Below are 26,214 nucleotides of genomic sequence, written 5' to 3' on the forward strand. Positions count from 1 at the left end.
ATCATTGAAAAGGTGAATTTTAAAAAGGTACAAAAATATTTATTGTGAAATAATTTGTTCCAAAAGTTACGAAGGGAAAATGACGAAATTCACCTTTTTATGGCACATTCTTATTGTTGAAGCTTTAATGTTTATAAACTAAAGGATACTGAACAATGGTTTTATGGAAATAATAATTTTATTCAATTCTTTTATTTGTAAAAGTAATTATTTCTGATTCGGACTTTATTAATTTATTTCAACAGCAGAACAATCAAGATTTCTACTCCACCTTCCTATTGTTTAAATTTTAACTTTCATAAATTAAAGGGAACTAAAAAACTGGAATTGAAAAAAATAATAATTTTCTTCAATTCTTGTATTTGTAAAAGCAAATATTTCTGATCCTAACTTCATTAATTTATTCCAAATTCAGAACAGAAATTTTAGAGAGTTACGAACGTCCACGTTGATATCTGCGTTTTATCGATGAAAATAAAAAGGCTCGCAATTTAGAATTCACATGGGAACAGTTCCTTTATGTAGTGAACAGTTTGTTATTCCCCGTGGACCATCAACAAACTCCAAATGATCGGGTCTACGTTTTATTACAGTTAAACTGATAGCATAAAAAGGTAATATTTTGTGTTTCAAAATATTGTAATAATTATGGTGTAATATTTCTGGAACCTACGGAATAAGATATATCAGAAGATACAGAAAATATTTTTTCTTTCGAGATGATATAATTTTACCCGGCGACTGACTGATAATTTCAATGAAAAGATTGGTTGCAAACATATACATACTTTAAAGTAAATGCTTGATTTTATCTTCAGCGCACGAGAATAGATTGCCTTCCAACAGGACTTCCACATGAAACTAACCCACATTTGTGTTTTTTTAGAAGAAAAGTAGGAAAACTCCAATCATTTTGGTACCAGTTTCCGGAAAACATTGGTTAAGAATGCATTCTGAGGACAGAACTCACTCACTCCCGAGTGATGCTTTTCAGATATGCTACATATCAACCCATTAAATCATTGGCCGATAGAAAAGCCATAAACAAGTAATATAATATTTTAAAAAATGTGATGATATTTGGAATTAATGTCATTGGTAATGAGATATAATCTAATTACCTTAAATGTCAGTTTCAGTCTATCCAAAATGTGTGTAAAGCGAATTCATAACATTTCGCCTACAATGCTGCATTCAAATATTTCATCAAAAATCTGCAAAATAATAACAAAAAAACCCCACCTCTTATATATAATATTATATCAAGCAAAGTAATTTTAATGTTTGCAATTTCGATTTTAATTCAAATGGGAATATAAATTGCAAAAAATAAAAATAAAATACTTTTAAAAATCACCTAAAGGTAATTTTTTCAATATATTATTAATATATTTTAAAGAATGCTTCAAAATTTAATTAAATATTGTAAATGATAACGCGAAGGCTAGTTAATAAAAAGATTTCAAAACTCTAAAATATTTTAATATAATAATGTTTTCAGATTAGCATATTTTTTAAACTTCATAATCAAAAATCCTGCAGGTATCAAAACCTGATAGGATCGAAGAGATTTGAATAGTCTACATTGAAGATTATTGGACATAGCTTCCATTTTCGCATTCAATTCTTTGATATTACGTGCTCATTAATAAAATGCTATCTTAATGCAGACTTTTAAATAACTGATAATAAACCAAAATGTTAACATGTTTAACACAAGTAACACAAAACTATTTTTTTCCAATTAATATGAAATTTAGCTTTTCAATGATACCAAATAAATTTTGAACATAAATTGTAATAACTCTCCTTATTACTGTAACTAGAAAATGTATCAATCTATACGAGCTGTTATCCTATTAACGCTAACTGAGATCTGATTAAATGCCATTTGGCTTTGTCTCGCTTTCCACCGTACAATTCTATCCTTGCTATTTTTTTTTTATTTCATATTACAGTTCAATTTCCCCTATTCATAATGCTTACGAAATCTAAAATCAAAACTTATCATCAAAATCGAATTGAGACAAATAATGATCATCTAACAGAAAAAGATGCTTTGCAAATTACAAAATTAAAAAAAGAAAATCAAAAGAAAATGTTAGCAATAATTTCTGACTGGCATCGAAGTGAAAATATAACGAATCAGCATAAATAAAAAGTATTAAACATTTCAGAACTCAACATTTTAGCCTTTGCTACGATTCAGCGTAAAAAATGTAAATAGAATGCTAAGTTTATGATCCCGTAACTATTTTTCTTTTCATGCTTAGCTTTATTCGCACATAAATAAATCAGTTGATTTAAGTATTAAGAAAACCCCGACTGATTATCTTCACACCAAAATACCGATAATGATACAAACCAAATGGACGGGGAATATTTTAAACTCCTCCTAGCGTTACTGTCGGAAGTGGACATGTATATATACAAATCAAATTCAAAATAATTTGATTGTTACACTAATCTTTCACTTATGTACTTTTGACAATCTTAAAGTCATTAAAAATGTTACTTTTACTTATGTTAACATAATAATGTTCTTGAAGTGTCATCATATCTGTAAATTAGTCGATATAAAATTCGCTATGACAGAATGCAACAATTGACACAATCAAGCCTGATAAAATAAAACGGAAAAAACAAGCTTATAATATTACCATGGTATTCATTTGTTTCGGACTATATATTAGAAATTTAAGGAGCGATTTAATTTACAGGAATAACTACATTAAAAATAATACAACATTTTTTGTATATCGAAACAAAGATTTTCGTAAAATAAAGAATTAGCTATTCATTAAAGTATCGCGAAATTTTCACATAGACTTCTCTATCTAGCAAATTTAAGGAAAATTTATTAGATTTCTACAGTGAACTAACTATTTAAGGATTTTATTTTTATTTACATAGATATTAAATAAAGATTATTGCAGTTCATTCTCAAAACTTGAACGTATATCCCGGATGTTTCCGAAAACATCGTATTTTTCTAATCTGATTTGCCATGATAAAAGAAGGATCTAATTTAACACGAATTGCATTTCCTTCTCCTGAGTAACAAATAAAGCTATTCGGAACAAAATTGCGATACGAAATAGAATTTTATCACGTTGTTTCAAAATTGTGAAACATTCGAATTGATAATTTTGTTTGCGGGAAAGAAAGTCTCTTATTTCTTACTTTCTCGAATACGAAGTATAGAAAAAGTATTATAATCATCAAAAAAGTCGAATTTTTAACGTATCTCCGTTTTAGACCTCCCTCGGTTAAAAAACAACAAACTATTTTTGTTCTTATGTCTGTCTGTTTGTCAGTGACAAAAATAACTAAAAAATTCTTTGAGTTGGGAGGATAAAATTTGGTATATGGTCTTTACATTAAATTTGTATGTTTCTATCAAATTTTAAGCAAACTCCATTCTGAGGAAATATGTCTTTCTAGCTGTTAGAATATAAGTTAATACAAAGTTAATAAGTTAACTACATCAAAGATAAGTTAACTACATTATAAATCAAAGAGAGACAGCTGGATGCTGGATTTAATATTATAACGTAGAAACTTATCATATTTTCAGCCAAATTCAAATTCAACAAATGTTATCATATTTATAATTTTTCAATCATATTTACATCCTTTTACATTATTTTTGAAATGTGAATATCGTTTAATCAATTAATTTAATTATCATTTAATTCGGTTCCATTCGGGTGATCTGGTAATGAATTAAAAATGAATTGATTTAGAAATTGAGAAAGATTTATTAATCTTAATATAAATAATCTATTTAAATTATTTTTGGGTTAGTTGCATGCTTTTGTAAGTAAATTGTATTCATGTTAGTTATATATTTTTTGTATATGCTTATAGTTTTAAGTACATCGTTTTTTAAGTAGTTTTTTTAAAACCTGTTTTCAACCGTTTATTTTAAACGATTTGTTTTATTTTCTCAGTGTTTGATGCATTTAAATATAAACATTGTTAATTAATAGATCTGCTCATAATGAATCTAAGAAAATTCTGTTGACCAACTCTTGAGATATTACATAAATTAAAAAAGATATTCTTTAGTGCCCATAAAGTTTAAACGCTGAGTGACTCTATTTTCAATAATCAGATTATAAAAAAAATGCTTTGTTTCAGTAAAAAATATTATTATATTAATTGAAGATTAATTCTTTCCACTTTAATTTAAAGCATAAATTCTACGGGTGCGAACAGAAAATGAGAGAGATACATATTACGTTATGACTGAAGTCCTTTATAATATTATGAATGAATTATATGATAATCAAAATTTGAAGTTTTAAAATATTTTGATGAAGAAGCTATTAAAGTAGAAATTGCATAAAATATTTAATTATTAAAATTTTAACGAACATTAAGATTGGCGAACCGGCTGGTCGCCAAAGGCGGCTAGTACTTATAATAAAGCTCAATGTGTGTGTGTGTGTGTGTTGGCGCTCTACAGGCCAGACCATTCAACCTACAGCTACCAAATTTGGCACGTGTATACCTTGGAGGCCGGGAATGTGCACCTGGGGGTTATTTTTTCGAATTTTTAATTAAAATTTTATTTATTTAAAAATTAAGCGAAATTTTGGCGTGTTTCTGCTATAACTTCCAAAAATATTACTGCACAAAAAATATTTTTACATGAAGTTAAAGATCAAAAATTTATCTTTTAAATGATACCAATGTTTTAACCTTAAAATTAAATTTCTATTTTTAATTAATTTTTAAATAAATAATTTAACTATATTTTTCAACAATTTTTTTCGTACAAAATAAAAATAAAATTTAAGCTGCACGAGCACGTTTCGCCTTCATGGGAAAAAATTAGCTTTTTTCAAAGTGTTGCCATCACATTGATTAAAGCTCCAATTAAAAATAAATTAAATCTTTTTGGAAATGAAATCTTCAAAAATATAATTTTCGGCACATGTCTGTAGGAAATGAAACAAATATGAAATATTATTTTTTCTAAAAAATAAATTCAAGAAAAATTATTTTATGATCTTTTACACTCTCTATATTATTAATCCAATAAATCAATTTTATTTTAAGGCAAGTTTTGTTTAATATGAACAGGATATCCATTCAAATCAGGGCCACACAGCTAATTTGTAAACCTTTAGTATTAGACACAGATCTTCTAAAATGGTCTAAATGGAAAATGATTATATTTTATGTAACTTGATTCAATAAATGCTCTAATAAATAACGAATTTTTGATTTTACATAAAGATTCTGCTGTAGAAATCACGAATAACAAAATGTTCTTGAAACACTAATATTTTAAATAAAAAGAGTTAATTTCCAATCAACTAAATCAATCACTTAAACTGACTGATTTATGAAAATCTGAATATCACTATTCAATAAAAAGAGATAATTATAGATTTTCCATCGATCGTTTCAAAGAAACTACGCCAATCAGCTCGCAGGTTTCTCAAGATTAATTGGCCTAAGATTATGAAAATGTTGAATTTTTCTAAATTTTTAATATTCAAAACTTCATAAATAAGTCTTAGTTGATCGTGGAAAATAGAAACATTCATTTATTTATTTAAAATTTGGTGTGTCCAGAATATTTCTCAGAATCTGATACCTTACTGCATTAAATTTAGACTTCATAATTTTTTAAATATATTTATAGGCCGGAACAAAATATTTTTATTCATTTCATTTCAATCCTTTTGAAAGCAAAACTAAAAATTGAATTTTATGCTGAATCTGAGAAATTTTTGTTGAATTATTGTTTAAGATATTACATAAATTATGAAAAAATATTTTGTAGTTCACATAAGACTTAAATACCGAGCGATTCTGTTTCCAATATTCATATTCAATAATAATAATCTATACTTATATAAAGCTCAATGTATGTGTGTGTTGGCGCTCTACAGAAAAGACCATTTGACCTAAAGTTAGCAAATTTGGTACGTGTATACCTTGTAGGTTGGGAATGTGCACCTGGGGTCCCTTTTTTTAAAATTTTAATTAGAATTTTATTTATTAATTAAAAACTAACTTTCCCGACAAAAAAAATCTTCATTTCTTTTCCCACCGCCAAATGAATAAGGCTTCAGCATTTTTTCCCCAACAGTAATGAGGCTTAGGTTTAACATTTTTCGGCCGATTATTTCAAACGATTCTGTTTATTTTCTTAATGTTTGATGCATTTAAAATTAAACGTTGTTAATTAATCGATCTTTCAGATTCATTCTGAAGTACTTTTGAATTAAAATAAAATAGAATAAAGGAAATTAAAAATTTCTAATCTGAATAACGTTGCCCCAACTGGCGTAGAAAAATTCACGCATTTGCGTTGAAAATTCAGGCATACGCATTGTGTTCTGATTGTTTACATCTATTTTCAACGGAAGCGGACCACAGAGAGGAGATCTCTTTCTCTGTGCAGCGGACTTCATTTAAATTATTTTTAGGTTAGTTGTATGCTTTTGTAATTAAATTGTATTTATGTTAGTTTTAGTTCATCGTTTTTTAAGTAATTTTTTTAACCTTTTTTCGACCGATTATTTTAAACGATTCTGTTTATTTTCTTAGTGTTTGATGCATTTAAAATGAAACATTGTTAATTAATAGACCTGCTCATGATGAATCTTAAAAAATTTTGTTGACAAATTCTTGAGATATTACATAAATTAAGAACGATATTCTTTAGTGCCCATAGGTTTAAATGCTCAGTGACTCTGTTTTCAGTAATCATATTACAAAAAAAAAAATGCTTTGTGTTAGTAAAAAATATTATTATATTAATTGCAGATTAATCCTTTCCACTTTAATTTAAAGCATAAATTCTACGGGAGCTATCAGAAAATTAGAGAGATACAGATTACGTTATGACTGAAGGCCTTTATAATATTATGAGTGAATTGAAATTTGAAGTTTTAAAATATTTTAATGAAGAAGCTATTAAAGTAGGAATTACATAAAATATTTAATTATTCAAATTTTAAGGAGCATTAAGATTGGCGAAGCGCCTGGTCGCCAAAGGCGGCTAGTAAATAATATAAATAAAAATCATTATGGATTTGTTTGTTTCGCATCTCCTTTTAGACATTCAGCCATATTCAATCAAACTTTGCACACCTTAATTGACAGTAAGAATACTGTAAACTTTTCAGTGTGAAAAAGTTTTTTCTGCAGTAACTGCGGAGCAAAATTATTCCATAAAAAATATTTTTATAATATTTTAAATTTTATAACTTTATCTTTCCAATTATACTAATTTCATTTCCTTGCAATGTTGTTTCAATTTTTATTAATTTTTCAAAATTAAATAATTGAACAGATGCAGATGATTTTGAAATAAAAGAAATTTTTAGGAACTCCATTGCTAAGCAATGGTAGGACTTTGAACCACTCGACATTTTTTTTTTGATATTTATCTATTTTTTAAAAATAATTTTAGCAATGTTTACTCATTAATTGTAAAAGAATTCTAAAGATTATTTCATTATAAAACATTGTCTTTAAATGCTTCTGTCATTTTTACCTGCGTCCACTGCGAAATAATAAATATTATTGTAATTAGCCAGACTATAGAACTAAGTAGTGATAAATTTGAATATCGATTTAATGATGCCAAAACGAAAACGTAACTCCATGGTTCAATTTCATATGAAGCCAAGGGAAGTAAAGGTTTGTGAAAAAATGTACACTTTTTATTGTTGAACAAGGAGAATTTTATCATAATACATTAAAAGAATTCTGATAGAACATAAAAATAAAAGTATATATAGAAACAACTATCTTTTTTCTTTATTTATATGTTTTTTGTTGATGAAAAACTGGTTTTCAATAATTTATATAAAACTATTCATTAAAACTTTTTTTATACTTCAGTATTTACGAGCAAAATTTGAAATATTTACATCATAAATGTTCATAGCTTATTATGGGAAAAATTATCTATGATTTCGTTTTTAAAAATCGTTTGGTTCAGTTGTCATTCTTTTTTTAATTAATAAAAAATATTACAGGCGATAAAATGATAATATTTATTTTATACAAAAATAATTTTTTACACTGAAAATAATAAGCATTTTGAAATCAACAACTGGTATATCAATAGTTATAGACTAAAAAGTATGAAATAGTAAAAATATTTATTTTAAATTATCTTTTTATTACATAATTAATATAGTGTTTTTAAAAATTATTTTATTAAATTTGGTACAAAATCAATTTTACATTACTTTTATGTGAACTCAGAAATGTTATATGTCAAGTATCGTCTCAAAAATAATTTATTTTTAGCAAGACACATGCCAGCCAGTTATCAATTACATCTCATAGAGAAAACAAGATCCGCTAGATTTTCAATAAACTGAGATGTATGTGATAAATTGCCAATTCATTTCGATAGTAATTTTCTTATCGATAAAATGCTTGTTTCGACGGAAAAATCTATCAATCATGGCGTCTGTTTCTTGGTAAATAAGCAATTCTAATTATTTTGCTCTTTAAACTTCCGGAAAACGATTGCTCTTTCAACGTATATTAAAATAAAATGTTTTCATGAATTAGTTTGTTTGAAAAAGAATGCAGAATTTTAACGCATTTTTTTTAATGTATGTGTTAATCTGAGAAGCGTACTTCCCACGCTTACACTTTTGTAGTGACGTCATCGAATCACTGAAGTAACGAACCTCACTAAACACCACAAACAGAATTCTTTGTAAATTTTGAGTGAATATTTTTGTTGCAATATGTTATTCATTTAAAAGATAATTTTATAATCAAAAACTTAAAAGTAATAGGTCCAAAGTTGGAATATATTGATATCTATTTTTTACAATTTACTCTTTCAATTAAAATCAATTTTTGAACATAGTGCTCACTCTAATCATACCCCACAAGCTAAACGTTTAGAGAATATGTATATACTTCTATTGAAGAAATGATTCAAATGTCCAATTGAATCATATTTTATGACAATAATAAATACAGATAAGTATACACATTGATATTTTTGAAAAAAAAAACATATTTTGATCCCAAAAATTTAACTGTTTTTGAATAAAATTCAAAAAAATTTTTTGGAAAAAATTTCAAATAAAATATAAACAGTTCCTTGGAAGAAAACCCAGATAGATATCTGATAAAACACTAATAAATTTATGCAAAAAAATTTTAAATTTCGAATCTCTTAATTTGAATTTATTCTAATAATTTATCTTTCTATAAATTTAAAATTAAAAATGTTACATTTGATTATCAAAATTCTTTTTAGCCAATTAATGCTCACGTGATAAACATACCGCGAACCACCCTAATTCGTATTTGAAATTCATTTTAAATTGTCCCACCTGCAATGCTTTTCACACGTTTCACTAAAAGCATTGTTTTTGCTCACTGAAATAGCTTTTTAGTTTTTGTTTTATATTCTGTTTAAATTAGTTAAATAGAATATAATATTATCTATTTAAATTAGAAAACTGGATAGATTTTGGGGGAGAGGGTGGGGAAATTTTTCTAATTTAATTAATATAATTCTTTGCATTTGTATATTTTATTTTCTTTAGCATTATTAAATTAAAATTAAAATTATACTAATTGTAATTCCAATAATAATAATTAAATTAAAATTGACTGCTTTTTGAAATTTATATTAACTTTAAATAATTTAATTTTAATTACCTACAAGACTACTTTTAAGGTACTGACTTTATTAAGTAAACTAATAAATGTCTATATTTGTGGGATGGAAAAATTTTTTATCTGAAAAGAACATAATGCACAACATGATAAAGATATTTCTTTTGAAATTTAAGAATCTATGTCTTCTAGAATTCGAAACTGTTAAGTGAAATTTAAAAATCGTTTGATAAGAGGAATAGGCTTAAAACTTAATTTTTATTTCTACTAATAATAGAGGAGAATATGTGTGTATATGCGTTTGTTTTGTTGGCCTTCTGACAGATCATTTGACCCTAGAGTTGCTAGATTTGGTACACTTTTGGAAAGAAGAAATGTGCATCTCGAAGCTATTTTTTATCAAATTTTCATTAATTCAAAATTAAACAAAATTTTATATTTTTCTAGTTACTTTCGGAAATATCATAGCATAAAAATAATTTTCACATCATTTTAAAATTTCAAAAATTATTCTATTAATAGTACTAACTTATTTGTCACGGATTCTTTTTCTAAATTTTAACATTATTAATTTTTTTGTTTGCATAATTTTCAGCAGTTCATTTCTTTATTATCTATTCAAATCATTTTCAAAGTTTTGTCGAATTTTAATTGTCAAGTTATAGAAAAAGTTATAGTTATAAAATAAAATAATTATAATATAAAAGTTATAGAAAGCATGCATTCATTTTCTCTCTTATGATGAAGGCAGAAAGGGAGATCACATGAAGGATAAAAAAGTAATGTAATACTTTTATATCTTTCTTATCCATATAAAATATATTTCCCAAATAGTTTCCCTTTCTTATCCATATAAAATATATTTCCCATATATTGACAACAGGAAACTTTTAAAGAATATTCATGCGCAGAATAAAAATGATAAAGTTTAAGCTTATTAAAATTATGTCTATCACAATTGAGGTCTATCATAATTTGTCTATATAATGACTCTAATGTCTATTTCCATTTGATACGTGAAAGTGCTTTTTTTGAAGTGACGAAAAGAAATTTTCAGGAAAAAGATGAAAGCTATGCATAAGAGATATAAATAAAATTACTAACAACCAAATTCACGCCAAACATAGTTAATATAAGTACATAAAGATATTTCTTATGAGATGAAATGCTTATTTTGACATGACAATTTAAGCACATATTATCTGAATATTTGATTTTACAAAATTAAGTTTAGTTTTGCATATATTCGGTAGTTGTCACGACTGAATCTTACCTTGCCATTAACTGTAGTCATTTCCGGATTTTTAAATCCGCTTTTGCACATGCGTCAGGAGGTGTTTATTTCGTAAAAGAAAAGAGACAAGAGGGAAGATTTCCATTTTGCAATAAGTCGAACTGACATTATTCACGAAATTAGGGGGTGAAATTACCACTCATCTTCATGCATATCACCTCTTAGTTAAAGAAATTCTTCGAAAAGAGCTAATCTTGAGATCTTGAAGCGGACAGTATCTAAACAATATACAGATTAATTTCTTATTAAAATTATTTACAAAATAGCAGATTCAAGATTGAGTTAAAATAGTATTATCCCTTTTTCCAAAAAAAATGGATTAATTCAATTGTGACTAAGATTTCGCAATTAAACAAGCAATTATTTGTTATTATTTCCTCACTCAAAATTTTTAACTAATTTTAAGAAATAGTCAGCAATTTTTCGGAACGCTTATTTATGCTTTAGTTACAGTTAGTCTTTTAAAAATTGACGATGACTAAAATATGCATTCTTCCAGATGAAAAGAATGGGCGTTCCTCTGGAAAACGACATGTTTCTAAGAAAGTGAAATTTCTTTAAGTTCTTGAAATTCGGAAAGAAGAAGAAAATTGCTTCCGCATGCATGAAAGGTCAGGTGAGTGATAGGCTCAACATTTTTACTTTCTAAAATCATTCGCAAGGAAAATAGATTTATTTCTCAAATATAGATTAAAATGGTATTGAGCATGTATATGATATATATATATATTGACTTTGTATTTTTAATTTCGTTTTATTCTCACTCGGGAGGCAGGAATGATTATTTACAAGAAGGCGCGGACAAGGCACGTCTGCCACAGCACATTGCAAAAGCAGAAGTCGGGAAGGAGGGCGAAATAAATTATCCCTCGTCTTATATAACATGAGATATGGATAGGGAAAATGTTTTTTCACAGTGCTAATATATTATTAATATTCTGATAGGGATTTCTGACTCATGTCAATCACAAGTAAGGGAAACACAGGGATTTTTTAAAAAAAATGTGCTTATTGAATATTTTTCTATCCCTTCATGCGGGGCGTGAGAATGTGTCGGTGTTTTGCCGATTCAACAATTTTATAAAGCTTCTCTGGAATTAATTAAGTAGAGAAAGTGGAATTGGATCAAGAAATAATTGAATGAACTTACTATGGGCCAAGTTAAAATAAAAAAATAATCAGAGTTTAAAATATCATTACACAGATATGTGTGTGTGTGTAATGATGTCTTAAAATCTAATTTAAATGTTAATTAGTTTCGTAATTTTTATTTTACTTTAGCCCATATGAACATTCTAAATTTTTCTCTAATTTCTTTATCCAATTCTCATTTTTTAATTAATTAATTACATATGCGCCCTAAAAGAACTGATGACTCACATTTCCCACACTCAAAGAGATAAAAACCCGTAACGTTTACAACATTCTTTTAAAGGGACCTAGGATTCCCTTGCCTAAATTGACACTGACAAAAAAATCCCTGTCCAAATCTCATAGCAAAATCACTGAAGAGACAAATTTCCCTCTCTTTTACTCTTGCCTTGCGATGTAGACTGGCGTCTCTCCTGCCACTTTTTTCAAATATATATATATATATATATATATATATATATATATATATATATATATATATATATATATATATATATATGCATACTAATGAATTACTTCGCATTTGCTTTGTCGTTCGCTGTTGCTTTTCCAATTTCAAATTTAAAACAAGATTAATTAAACTAAACAAAAATTAATGAATAATTAATTGGTTAAATTTAATTTAAATTAAACAAGATGCGATTTTGATAAATTGCATGATGTTTGCAGATGGAACGGATGTGCAAACCTGAGCATTATCAAAATTTAATTAAGTAAAGCATAGCAAAAGGAAGAAATGAGAGCTTCTGTACATACACTAGAGGCATTCACCTCGTGTTTCGAGATCATAAGGTGGACTTTGAAATCTATTCGTCTTATATCGCTGAGTAAAATCGACTGCAAATTTACAGAATTAGGTTAAAGGAAAAGGTTTGAAAACAATTTAGCACCAGGGGCTTTATGCTGCCAAAATCCATCTATGAGCATTCTCCCCTCATCTTTCACGCGTATTTCCATAACATGACTCATTTCGAGCTCTGAGAATAGTTAAGAACGGAGTGTATGCACTTTGGATATCTTCCTTTCTTCTATTTGAAAAAAAAATTGATATAGATCTGGTGTTTGTGGGATAAAGCCATGTATCAAATTTCATCTATTTTTTTTAAAAAAAGCTTTTTTTTTTTGGGTGGGGGATACCGCATTGACATACATGCTACAGTTTGGATCGATAGACAGACAACCCTTTGATGGATTTAGCTCAGAATTTGATACATAACGACATTTATAATGATAAAATTTGAAGCTTAGTTTCATCTTTTTGTCAAGTTGTTTTTAAGGGTTATCGTGTTTTACGCAGATATTCAAAAGATAAAATTCAAGTAAAAATGTTTTGTTTTAAAATTTGAGAGAAATCTGCAGTTTTGAAATTAAAAAAAAACACAGATTAAATGTCAACCGTTGTATTTTTTAGTTTGCAAATTTTAAATTTTCGCTCGTTAATATTTGTGTTCGTAGACAGATAGACATAATTCCAAAAATGTTTTTTTGAACTCGATGTAATTTGAAATGTAAAGATTCTTGAAAATCGAGAGGCAATTTTTTTGAAGATCACAATAGTACACGAGAAAGTAAAATAAATATCCTGGAAGAAATGTTAATAATGAGTGGCAAAATCTAATTTTTAGAACTATTAAAGTTTATATTGATTAAAATATGCTATTATCTTATTTATTAACAAAGTAACAATTACATTGCTTATTGTATCAAGTCTTTGAAACCATTTCAAAGAATTTTACACAAGCACAAAATAACTTTTCTAATAATTGTATGTAAAAATAATAAACAGAAGTTGCATACAGAATATTTAAATACAGACCCATTTATATACATTGAAGAATGCAGATATAAAAAGTTGTAAAAGGGTTAATATCAAGATTAGTAAATTTCTTGCAGTGAACACCATTATTTCCCTCGCTTTCTCTTTCTCTTAATTATAAAGCAGTGATAATGTGCAATAAAAAAATTAATTTTTAATATTAACACTGTGCGCTTGAATTTAATCCAATAATAAACCAATGATAAATATTATTGAACATTATTTTAAAATGTTTTAGAAGTTAGCTTCAGATTAAGGAAGAAGAATTGTACGGGAATCAAATAGGTATCTCAGAAAATACTATTTTTTTTATTTAATTGGTGTAAAAATAGACTTTGTGAAATAATATACTCGAAAGTTATTGAGGAAAAAAATTAAAAAAATTTAGAATAAGAATCTAATTAAAATTTTAAAAAAAAAATACTTTCTTATGGAGTACCTTTCCTTCAATAAATAATTCCATTTAATGCAACATAATTTGATAGCTCTAATCCAATGATCGGGCGAAATTGAAAAGCTAGTATGAAACTATAAACATCCTTATTTATCCGATTTCGAATTTTTTTTTTATTCTGCATAAAAGTCACAGTTAATAAATAGCTACCAGTATTATCAAAAAAGAATGTTGCTCATATCATTGTGGAAAGAGCATAATTTTATAAATTATTATTTAATATATTTATTTATATTTTATAAATTAATAACATCAAAGGAAAGAAATTATTCGTGCATTGATTACGGTACTTCAAAAATTTAATTTTTTTTTCTATATATTTCAATTTATACCGTAATGCAAACGATTCATTTATTCCTTTTATTCTATACATTCTAATGAAGTGATAAATGCATCATAATGAATTACGGTATTCTTCGAAAACGATTCCTGAGGATTCGAAAAATTTGATGAACTAACTAGCTGTTTTAATTCAAAATAAAAAGAAAAGAAAATCAATTCCTAATCAAGCAAATCAGCTAATATTACAGGTACTTTAGTTTATTATTAATAAATTTATTATTTTTTTACAAAAATGCATGGAGTAGTAAAGGAAGAAAAAAAGTTAAATGTATTAAAGAATTCGTTTATTTTAAAAGAATTTTTATGGATTTTTTTAAAAGATTTCAAAATGGTAATAAATTTTAAAATAAATCTCAAAATTTAAATAGTAAATTTCGTTTCCGTAAATGCAAAGCCTTTATTCAAAATAAGTCAGAGATATTTGAAAACTCGGTTTATCATTCTTTTTGTTTGTTTTCTTATCATTGTTTCTAAGGTTTAACCAGCATATAATTTTATTTAAACTGTTTTGTTCTTATTAATTACAAGAAACTGGTAACAACAATTTCACTCTATTTCATGTTTGAAAGGGAAAATTGACCTTTTTTAATATATATATATATATATAAGAAGAATTTCATGCTAAATACGTATTTATTTAAATGCGATCTAATGGTTGTGATTGTACTCGTTTGAAAATAACATAATTTATATATGTTAGAGTAAATATTATTATGATTAGTATGGACCAATGTCCAATCTAATTGTGACCATTGATAGACTTGTCTTCTAGTTGGAAAAATGTTCTATATGACATAAAGAATTACATTTAATATCAATAATAATTGAATCAATAAATAATTTTTTGTGTTGAAAAAAATGAAATTTAAATCTTTATGTAATTGTTTCTATTAGCTACATTTAATAAAACATTTTTGGCATATTAAACTCCATACTTTCATGATTAAAACTAGATGAGTTATAAAGCTTTAAATGTAACTATTTCGGATGACTTTAAACCTCAGATGACTTTAACCTAAGATGACTTTGTTGACTGCCTCAACAAAGATCATTCAATTAAGGTACTCCGTTTCTCGAGACAATAATTTCTCTAAAATAAAGAAATCCAAAGTTTCGTAACTCTGTCAGTTGGGAAGTTTGGAATATTTAGTTTATATAATGTAATATTCCAAAAATGTTTTATTAAACATGAGCAATAGCGTTGATAAATTGTAAGCAAATTCAGATTTCGTAATTTTTTAGCAGAACATGCTTTGAATGAAACTACATAAAATTTTCTCTTTATATTATTTAAAGCTCTGTTCCGATTAAAAATATATAACTGTATGTAATGATACGGATATTAGATATTAAATAGCTATTACAGGGAATTCCTTGTATAGTAGCAATAAGTGTATTTTTTAAAATTTGAATAGAAAATTAAACCTATGAAAAGAATCAAGTGTTTGACAAACATAAGATATTATTAAAATAAATAATTCTTCGTATATAAAAAAGACAATTTTTTTCTAATCATACAGAAGTAAAAATATGGAGAAATTGCTATTCTTAAATTATTGCAATACACAAGTTTAATAGATTGGTATAATAAATTTTTTTCACGACATCTTAAATCTTGCAGATGAAATTTTGTTTAAAATGGTAACTGTGCTACTTTTCAGAAGCTTAAAAGATGTCAAAATTTTCAAATGAATTGTTTTTTTTATCCATTTATGTAATTACATTTAAACAGATTGAGATTTCGCTTTGAAGATACACTAGTTGTACGTTGGGATAGATTATACCATTTTGCATCTTAAACATATGATAAGGACTTGAACGTGAGGCGATATTTCATTTTTCGAATTTTCCTATCACGAAAGGCATAAGAGTTGCATGTGTAGAAAGGATCTTCAATTAAATAGGGTTTCGAACATGCGAATTCGAATTTTTATCATTAAGTTTTGGCAATTTCTGTAACTTCTTAATGTAAAAAAATACCAAATATTTTGACAAAAGAAAGTTTTCTATCTTCATTTCCAAGAAATAGGCAGAGATAACACACAGATGAATTTTTCAGCCTGATCAAAATAAATAAAAACCAATGTATTTATATATTTTGAATTGAAAACAATTGTGAAAAAAGAAAAAATAATTAAAAATAATTCTGAAGAAATTTAATGACTTTCTTCAAAAATTTGCTTTGTTCTTATCGAAATTAGATCTTGTTATTAAAAAAAATTCAAAGTTTTTTTAAAATGTTTTTCAAAAACTACCACATTATCCGCAATGCAAAATAAAATTTAAAAAAATGATATTATTGATAAAATCTTTAGATTTCTGAATAGTTTTCGGATTTTTCGTCCCTTTTGAAATTTCAAATAATAATTATTTTTAGCTAGAATTTTATTTAATTTATATTTTTTATAAGAATTTACAAAGTTTAGTACTATAATTAGATTCATAGTTGTCATTATGATGGCAAATTATATTGAAAAAACGTTTGAAATATTATTTATTTATTTATTAGGTGTTTACTGGCCATAGAATATACAATATATCGTCATTTAAATTTAGGAAAAGAAAATGTTGAAATTCTTTTTTTAAAGAAAATCAAATTTCTAATACAAATTATTGAAATCGAATACTACTGAAAGATTAATTTATTCATATTTATTTTATTTATAAAATGTGCTTTTAATTATATAGAAGTCATACTGTGCCCACACAAAAATTGCATTCAATCCTTCACAATGCACTTCCGTATAAACAGTCATTAAAATAATAAAAAGCATGATTGTAAAATAATTTGAAAAATGAATTACATTGAGGAAAAAATTGCACTGAAATAAAACTGATATTAATTAAATCATTTTTCTTCTGGTTTTCTGTAATGGTGTAAAAAGGATTTCTTTGCAATAATATGTTCTAAAGTTATTGAAACGAAAATTTCTATTGATTCTTAATTAAAAATTCAATTAAAATTTGGAAAACCCTTTCATATTGAGCATTTAAGAAGCTACTATATGTCAAATTTCATATTTTATATATTTCGGTATGTTCTGTACGTCATTCTGGAAGATGTTTTCTGCATGCATGTTGCATGGACAATTAACAGGCAGTAAGCCAGCTTATAAACATTACAATATTAATGTTTTACAAATGTTTTCACGTTTATTTTTACTAAATAAATTTGTTTCTTTTGCATTATGACAATGAAAAGTTGAATAATCACGGATTATTAATATTATTTTTTTTTAATAAAAATACAAACTTATACCATAATGAATGATTTTCAATGATATATGCAACAATGTGCTGTATGTAATCTTTAACTGTGTATTTAATTGAAAGCATAGTCATACGATTCTCACATCACATGTATTAACTTAAATATTAAAACCATGAATTTAAAATAGTTGGACGTTTATGATTAGTTTAGTGTGAAAGATAATATATTTTTAACTTTATTATCATTGATAATAAAATGAGGTTAAACATGTTTTTATTTCCCTGAATAAGTTAAACAATGTTATCAGAGCATTCAGATTTAGAAATAAAAATTGGAAATAAAATTTAAAACTGAGAAGTACCGAATATGCCAAGTACGAACGCAACAGATAAGATACTTTGTATCTTTTTCCTCCTGGATAAGGTCTTGGAATTTTTTCCAAAATATAAAATCTCAAAGTAGGTACAAAAAGCTATAAATAAGATAAAAAAACATTCATTTTTCTTTAAAAATTTAGCAATAAAAAGAACAGATTACAAAGTAAAACTCGAAAAGAAAGGGGGAAAATCAAAATAGTATACTTAGATATTACAGCTACATTAGAAAGAGAATTTCGTGTTTCTGTAATAAATTCTATTTTACTATAACTGATTGATTAATAACTTAATTTAATCCTAACTGTGAAATTCATATAAAAAATGAATTTTCTGCTCTAGCGCAGGTGTCAATGAAAATGATCTTTCTTTGCAAATGTCATTCAATATTTTAAATGTAATTTTCACAAAACGCGCTGCTAAAATATTTTAAAGCAATGCAAAAGTACTTTATTACTAATGCTTTTAGAATGTACACACATACTCGTGAAACTATGATTACAATGCAAAAATAACTCATTCTGGATTCATTTATTCCAGTATGATCTGATCATTAAATATTCAAAAGCCGCGGTATTCTCGTTTTTCAAAAGTCGAACTTTCGATATTTGAGTCTGCATCTCAATAAATTGAGAAAAGTTCTCTCTCTCTCTCTGTTTCTATCTATCTATCTATTTCTCTCTATATATATATGTATAAATCACCATCTATGTGTATATTTGTTACGTTAGCTCTAGCATCATTTCAGAATAAACGAATTTTGATAAAGCATAGTACATGTTTCACATTGGTTGGCTGGAAATACCGCAAGGATAAATCAATCCAAATACTTTCTTCTAGAGAGAAGTGGGTGTGAATCGGATATATGTATATAATATAATATATAATAAACTCTACTGACCATCTCAAAGAAAATAAGCCAATCAGTGGCCGGAGTTTCCTTAAGGATAATTAGTAGAAGGCTGATTTCAGAATATCGTTGAAAGTAGTGATATTCAAAATTTTTTAATTTGATCACATTAGGTCGCAGAAAATAGAAACGTTTCTTTTTTATTTAGGAATTTGAATGTTAAGAATATTTTGCTGAATACGGTTCCTTAGACTCTATAAAATTTAGATTTCATACTTTTTTCAGAAATGCATTTATTAACTGAAACAAAAATATTATTATTTATGTCATTTAAATCCTTTTGAAAGTAAAACTAAAAGCTGATTTTTATGATGAGTCAGAGATTTTTTTTTATTGAATAAATCTTTGAGATATTGCATAAATTATATAAAAAATTCTATAATGCACATGAAACGCAATGCTGAATGATTATGTTTCCTGTACTCATATTTTTAAAAGCACATGTTTGATTTCAGCAAAAAAGTTTTTATATTGCTTGAAGTTCAAATTTTATGCGAGCTGACAGAAGCTAGTGAGATACGTAGCACAATGAACATAAATGTGTATAATAGTGTGCGTATCATGACTATCAAAATTTGAAGTTTTAAAATAGTTTGATAAAAATCTATTAAGTTACCGAAAATATTTAATCGAAAATTTCAGTGAACCTTAATCATGGCGAACCAGATGATCGACAAAGGCGGCAAATATTTACACAATTCCCTTCCGTAAGTCGAAAAAGCGCATTGATGGCGATATATCTGCCAAATTACCTGATCTAATAAAGCACTCCAATCTTTTTTATAAGGGTATTAAAAATAAAATCCTTAGCTCATGCGATATGTTCCTCTTCCTTAATACACTGTCTATTGAAATGAAAGAAAATTATTACATGTTTAACATTTGAACTGTTTGATTTAAAAATTTGGAGAATTCCAAAAATTTGACAATTATTATTGTCCCAAATTTCGACAATAATAATATAATATCATTAAAACTCTTTTTATTCTTATAATATTTTTCTCTTCTCTCTTTCATAAGGTTTGGTTTAAAAATCAGATAATTCTAGACACTCAACTAATATTTTTATAAAATTATTCAAAATGATTTCATGTTATTTACAAATATCACTGAGTAAATATAGAGTTATTGGATACCAATTCGACCATTCGATCGTCAAATTAAAACTACGAGATTATAACTCAAATGACAACGTACGGCTTTGGTATTTTTCATAGGCCCTCAAAACAAGGGGCATTACATCTGAAACAGTAACTAAATCACAAATAATTCATGTGAAATAAGCTCCATGAAATTACATATTTGAAATACTAGAAATTCGATGCAGAAATGAGTTTCTTTTAAGTACTCTGATCTCGTACTCTGATCTCAAACAGAGGTCCCCAAGAATCGACAACATGTAATTTTGATGGATCTTCTGATAATAATATTCAAAATTATTTAAGAATTAAAAGTAGTTGCATCAACACTTCGTTTAGAAATAATATAAGGGCTATTTTAGGACTAATCTAATTTTGAGCCGCTGTCAGATTAACCAATTTATTAAATTCCATAACACATTGAAAATAGATGGAACTTTTGAGGGATTTGAGGTCCCCACGCTTTTATCTTAAAAGAAATTGGGTCTCGAACTTGTAAACTTCAGTTCTAAAATCGAAATTTTACAATGCGGTCATTGAAGCTCGAAGACATTCAAGAAAACCATCTTCATTCAGATGACTAATTGAATAAATCGAATAATTATCATAAATTTACAGTTTTTCATTTTAACTTTCAGTTGCTTTTCATTGGTATGTTTTATTTTCTTCTTCTTTTCTCCTCACTTATTATTAGATTTTGTTTCTTGAAAGAATGCAGGAATGTGAACCAGAAGACTTTTAAATTCAAAATTGTTGCAGTAATGTTTTCCTGGATTTTGAATGTGAAAAATAAAGCTAAATTTATAAAATGATATCAGCTTTTTTTTTCTTGTTCGATAGTGAAACGAAGCCCCCGTACCAGTCTGCAATTAAGAGGCGAAAAATGCGCTTAGGCCTTTGACCAGTCACGTGGACAACGGACGTACCAGTGATCTCTTTGGAATGGAAGGAGAAAAAAACCCATCCGTGAAAACAAACAAGGTTTTCGCAGAGAAAGCGATGTTGTAACGAGAGAATGACGTAAGGACGCCGTGCATAAAAAGGTAGCGATTCGCCGGTTTCAAATCAAAATAAACCATGATGATGAAGTATCTCGGGACGGCGTGGATCGCTCTACTCCTGCTGCATGCTGTCAGCGGCAGTAAGTCACCGATTTCTATTAATTTCGCTCAATACGAGCATGAAACCATTATTTTAAATCTTTCATGCTTGGAAATTAGGGTTATTTAAATACAATAAAAATAAAAAAAATAAAATAAAGACGAGTATCGTGCAGAACCCGAAATTTGAAAGTCATTTTTAGCTACTTAGTAAGATTAAAGGAAAGGTTAAAAAGGTCTTCAATTTTTTAAAATAAACTAATGAGAAGTTACCGATTTCGGTGATTGAGAATTTATTAGAGTGAATCTTAAAATGCTTTTATTAATAAACTATTCTTCTCTTTTCTCAATCCCAAAATGCTACGTTGGTATAATTTTGTACAAATTGTATATATCTGCATATGAATATTAAAGTCCAAAACTAACAAGAAGTTTTGCCTTTCAGCTTTGCAACATACTGTTCAAAATTAATCTAATATAGTGTATATAGTATATTATAGTGTACTTTTAATGGTTAATATCATTAGCGGAAAATCTAGCCACACTCCATAAAACTTTTTCCACCGAATGCTAAAGTCTATACAGTTAAATGATGGTATATATATTTTTTTTTACTTAAAATAAACTGTTATATAATAGAATAATTGTAGTAGTAACAAGTCTATAATATCTTCCTAAAAGTCAAAGCCAAATTAACACTTTTCCTTAAAACTTTTTAAATTTTATTTTTTCAGAGTTGCTTTCAAATAAGCTATAATCTATTAGCTACGTAACACCACGTATTACCAATTTCCGGAAAAAAACACTGAATATTTTGAATATAGCGGATTTTTTTAACATCTGATGAGACTATACATGTATTATTATGGAAAGTATCCGCTATATTCATTAGTAACTGAAAAAAAATCAGTTTTTTCATCCTCTTGTAAAATTTTGAAAATTGAGATAAATTATATTGCTTTGATAATAAAGAATAAGATTTCGAATTTTTGAATGACTTTTTAAAAGTAGCTTTATTTTTGAATATACATAATTTAAAATAATGGTGATTCGAAATTGTCGATCATGTTGGTAAATCGATATAGTCTTATAGTGTACTTTTAATAAAGAGTATAATAACACTAAGAAAAGAGTAAATAAAGAAACATATACTGAAAAAAAACGATAATTTCACATACTGAACGAGTAAAATTAGAGACATTCAATCGGATTTTGCAAATACTTTTAAATCTGAGTGTCAAAATCCTCAGTATACTTGAATTTTGAATAGTGGAATAAGAATTACAAGAAAATAAAAAGATTAAAGGAGGGATGGTGTGAAGGATGTCAAAAATGATTGGAATGCACTCAACTCAACGTGAGACGTGTATGTCCAAAAAGAAAATTTTGTTTAAGGGAAGGTGAAGACAGTATCTGTTTGAATTTTTGCTGTTTTTCACTATTCATTTTATGTTGAATAGAAAATTTCAAAAATGCATTACATTGACATATTATCTTATTACTTTCCCAGAAAAGTCCTTTTTTCTTATTAAAATTCAAATTTATTTACTAGCTCAGTCGAATTGTACTTTAACATGGAAAAATTACATTGTAGCAATTTTATTGCTTTAAGTTGTTGATTACTCGAAACAGACATCTACAATTGATTCCATGTATCGGAATGAATAAGGGGGAGGTGGAGAGTTGAAACATTAGTGTTCATGTTTAAGCAAAACATTCATGTTTAAATAAAAGGAAAAATTCTTAAAGGAAAAATTTGAATTAAAAAAGCATAGGTATTAAAAAGACTAATAAAACGAATCGTCGAAAGTTAGAACAACGTAATTAGATCAGGAGAATTGTATTTTTTAAAAGGCTTAAATTCAAAAAGATGTTACTTTTGAAATTTAACCAAAATTTTTGGAATCCACTTTAATATGTATTACATAGGTGGAAATGCCTGAAAAAAATTTCAGATCCATATCTGCATCATTTTTGGAAACATTCGAATTTGTCGAAAAAACATGGTGGTACAAAAATGTCTATAAGTACTTTTCTGTCAGATAGAATTCGTGGACCGAAAAAATATCCTATTCTAAAAGTGATTTTCTATGACTTCAAATGATGTCATAATGCTTGAGTTTCAGAAAAAACTAGTGAAAATTAAATTTGAGGTTAACCGTTTTATGTCCGAATGCATTTTTTGATAACACGCGTTATGCACAATTAAGCTTGCGAATACTCTTTAATGTTTTTAGAAACCAGTCGCAAGAAGCATTATTTTTGCATAAATTTCGGACATGTAGAAAAAAATTTATGGACATTTTCCGATGACTCTCGTTTTTTTTTTCTCTCGATAAAATTGAATTTTTCAAAAAATAATGCAAATGTCGATAGATTATTATCAAGTCTTCCTTTCTGTATAACGAAACTTGCTCATTTTGCTCAAGAAAATTAAAAATATTTTTTAAATTTTGCATCTGATTTAATTAAGCTATCTTAAAGTAAAACAGCTCATTTAACAGCAAAATCTGCATTTTTAATTTAAACTTTTCCTCTAATATCAATGATCTTGTGTTTAAACATGAAAAACACAGATTTCGATTTTTCCTGTTTCCCACCCGTATCCTGTCCGTTATCCGGGAATGAACGTGAAAGGTTATTATTTCAGTTCATTCAGTAATTTAAAGCAATAAAATTGTTATTATGCATTTTTTCTACATTTTTATACTTTTTATGACAGTTCAATTAGATTACTGATAGACGCAGGAAAATTGGTAGTTCCTGTAATGATTTTAAAAATCGAGTATGGAGATGCTTGGCTGTTATCAATGAACGAATCAAAGTGGAGTAACTTCGCGTTCCTCTCATCAACTGTTATGTTTCAACATATCTTGAAATCTGTTACGGTGTTTTCTTTATAATTAAAATGTATAGCGCTTTTTTAAAATTCATTGAACTGGTATATGCTTAAATCGTTGCTCTTTGCTTTGTTAGTAAACCTCTGCTTCTCTCCTTTTAAATAGATTGAGCATAATATTTCATCAAAATAAGAAGGCATCGACATTTTGTTAAGTACAGATGCACTGCAGTTCATTAAACCCGCAGAAGAATTTAGATATTTTTCCCATTTCATCATTCTTTCTCTGAAAACTGAAATAGATCTTTCTATTTTTATGATAAACATATTTATCGAAAATATTCCAACTTGATCTAGTTAAGGAACTATAAACGGTGTGTTATTTTCGATTAAGCGAAAACAAAATTACAGTACGGTTTAAAGGAAAACAATTGTGTATTCTGATTTTCTTTTTGAACGAGAAGCAAAATACCGTTATTTAGTGATGCAGTAAGAAATTCGGAGATTTTGCTGTTATCACAAAATGGACAAAACAAATCCTTAATGATCTCGGGTGAAAGCTTCCTTCAGTTTTTTCAACATTAATTATATTAATGAGCATTTATTTTGCTTTTATTATTGTTTTTTTTTATATTAACGAATATTACAAGAACTGAAATTACCTTTTACTACTTTCAAATGTGACTATATATAACGAAATATATAATGAACTAATATAACCAAAATTATAAGCAGTGCAAAAAAAAAAAAAAAAATCGTTGACAACTGATACTTTACAAATTAGAATATTATTTGATATAGTACATTAAATCATTAATCAGTGATGCTCATGCTGGCAGTAAATAGAGATCTACAAAGGACCAACGTATTGAGAAAAAATATGCTACAGTGCCATAAAATTGAGTTTCATTAAATTATACTCAATTTACTGAAATTTAAAGCTGAATTATTCAGTTCATTTTAAATTGCATAGAATTTATTTTTGATATATCATTACATTAAGTTTTCATTAAATAAATTGTTGATAATCGATGATTGAAATTAAACTTGTGTTCTAATATGCTAATTACTTTTTAAATGCACTATGATCATACAAGGTTAATTTATTTAATTAATTTACAACTTGAAATAAATATAAAATAACTTTTGAGTTGTAGAAAAAGTACTACAAATTTGTATGCTGAAAAGAACGTTGGAAGTATTAAGTTTTCAAAATACAAAACTTCAAAGGTAACATAATAGCATCGGAATTTTTCAAATACAGTTTCAAGTATTTCTTTATATTAAAAAAAGAGTTAGTGACGAAATTTTGAAGTTTTGAATTTGAAGTTACTAAGGAATTGTTACTTCTTATTATTAACTAGTCGTCTTTGGTGACCAACTGGTTCGTCAGGAATATTGTTTATGCTTAGTTATTAATCATTTTACTTTAATTTAATATATGTAAGGATCCAATTTTGCAATCGATTTTCCATTCGCTTCCTCGCCCACTAGATTTCTGAAATTTTACACAATTAACGATTATTACGACAAAAAAAATAATTTTCGAATTTTTGATTATCAATTAACATAGCTATATAGCTAAGAAATGATTTCACAGAAATGACGCTGTGTAGAAATAAATCTGAGAAATATTAATTTTCAAATTCCATTGCGTTTGTAAAAATGAATTATGAAATACATTAAAGACTGAAAAATAAAAAATAATAAAATATAAGAAAAGTTCTAAACCTCTTTATTATTGTGACTAAATGTAAAAAAAATATCTCTACTACCGAAACTCAGCAATATTATAAAGAAATTAAAAGACAATGTAATAAAAAAAATTCATTCTTTTATTGCAAGTTAAAATATAAATACGATTGACATTCAATATTATTTAAAATATTTCTATCAGAATCTTTGCGGTTCTAAACATGTTTAATTATATTAAAATAAGTGAATAAAAATGGAAAT

The 26,214-nt window shown here is 26.7% G+C and overlaps 1 protein-coding gene across 2 annotated transcripts in view; it reads left to right on the forward strand.

Moving 5' to 3' along the window:
• Positions 1-21,325: 21,325 nt before the first annotated feature.
• The window catches only part of LOC129962608 (kielin/chordin-like protein), a 70,311-nt gene continuing 65,422 nt past the window's right edge, over positions 21,326-26,214 (forward strand). The window contains exon 1 of one of the 2 annotated variants that reach the window (XM_056076430.1): positions 21,326-21,460. In XM_056076430.1, coding sequence (XP_055932405.1) covers positions 21,397-21,460 — 64 coding nt within the window. In that variant the 5' untranslated portion in view covers positions 21,326-21,396. The remainder of the gene's footprint in view (positions 21,461-26,214) is intronic. The other variant, XM_056076429.1, reaches the window with a different exon arrangement.

Source organism: Argiope bruennichi, chromosome 3 (assembly GCF_947563725.1).
Source record: "Argiope bruennichi chromosome 3, qqArgBrue1.1, whole genome shotgun sequence".
In the NCBI taxonomy this organism is placed as follows: Eukaryota; Metazoa; Arthropoda; class Arachnida; order Araneae; family Araneidae; genus Argiope; species Argiope bruennichi.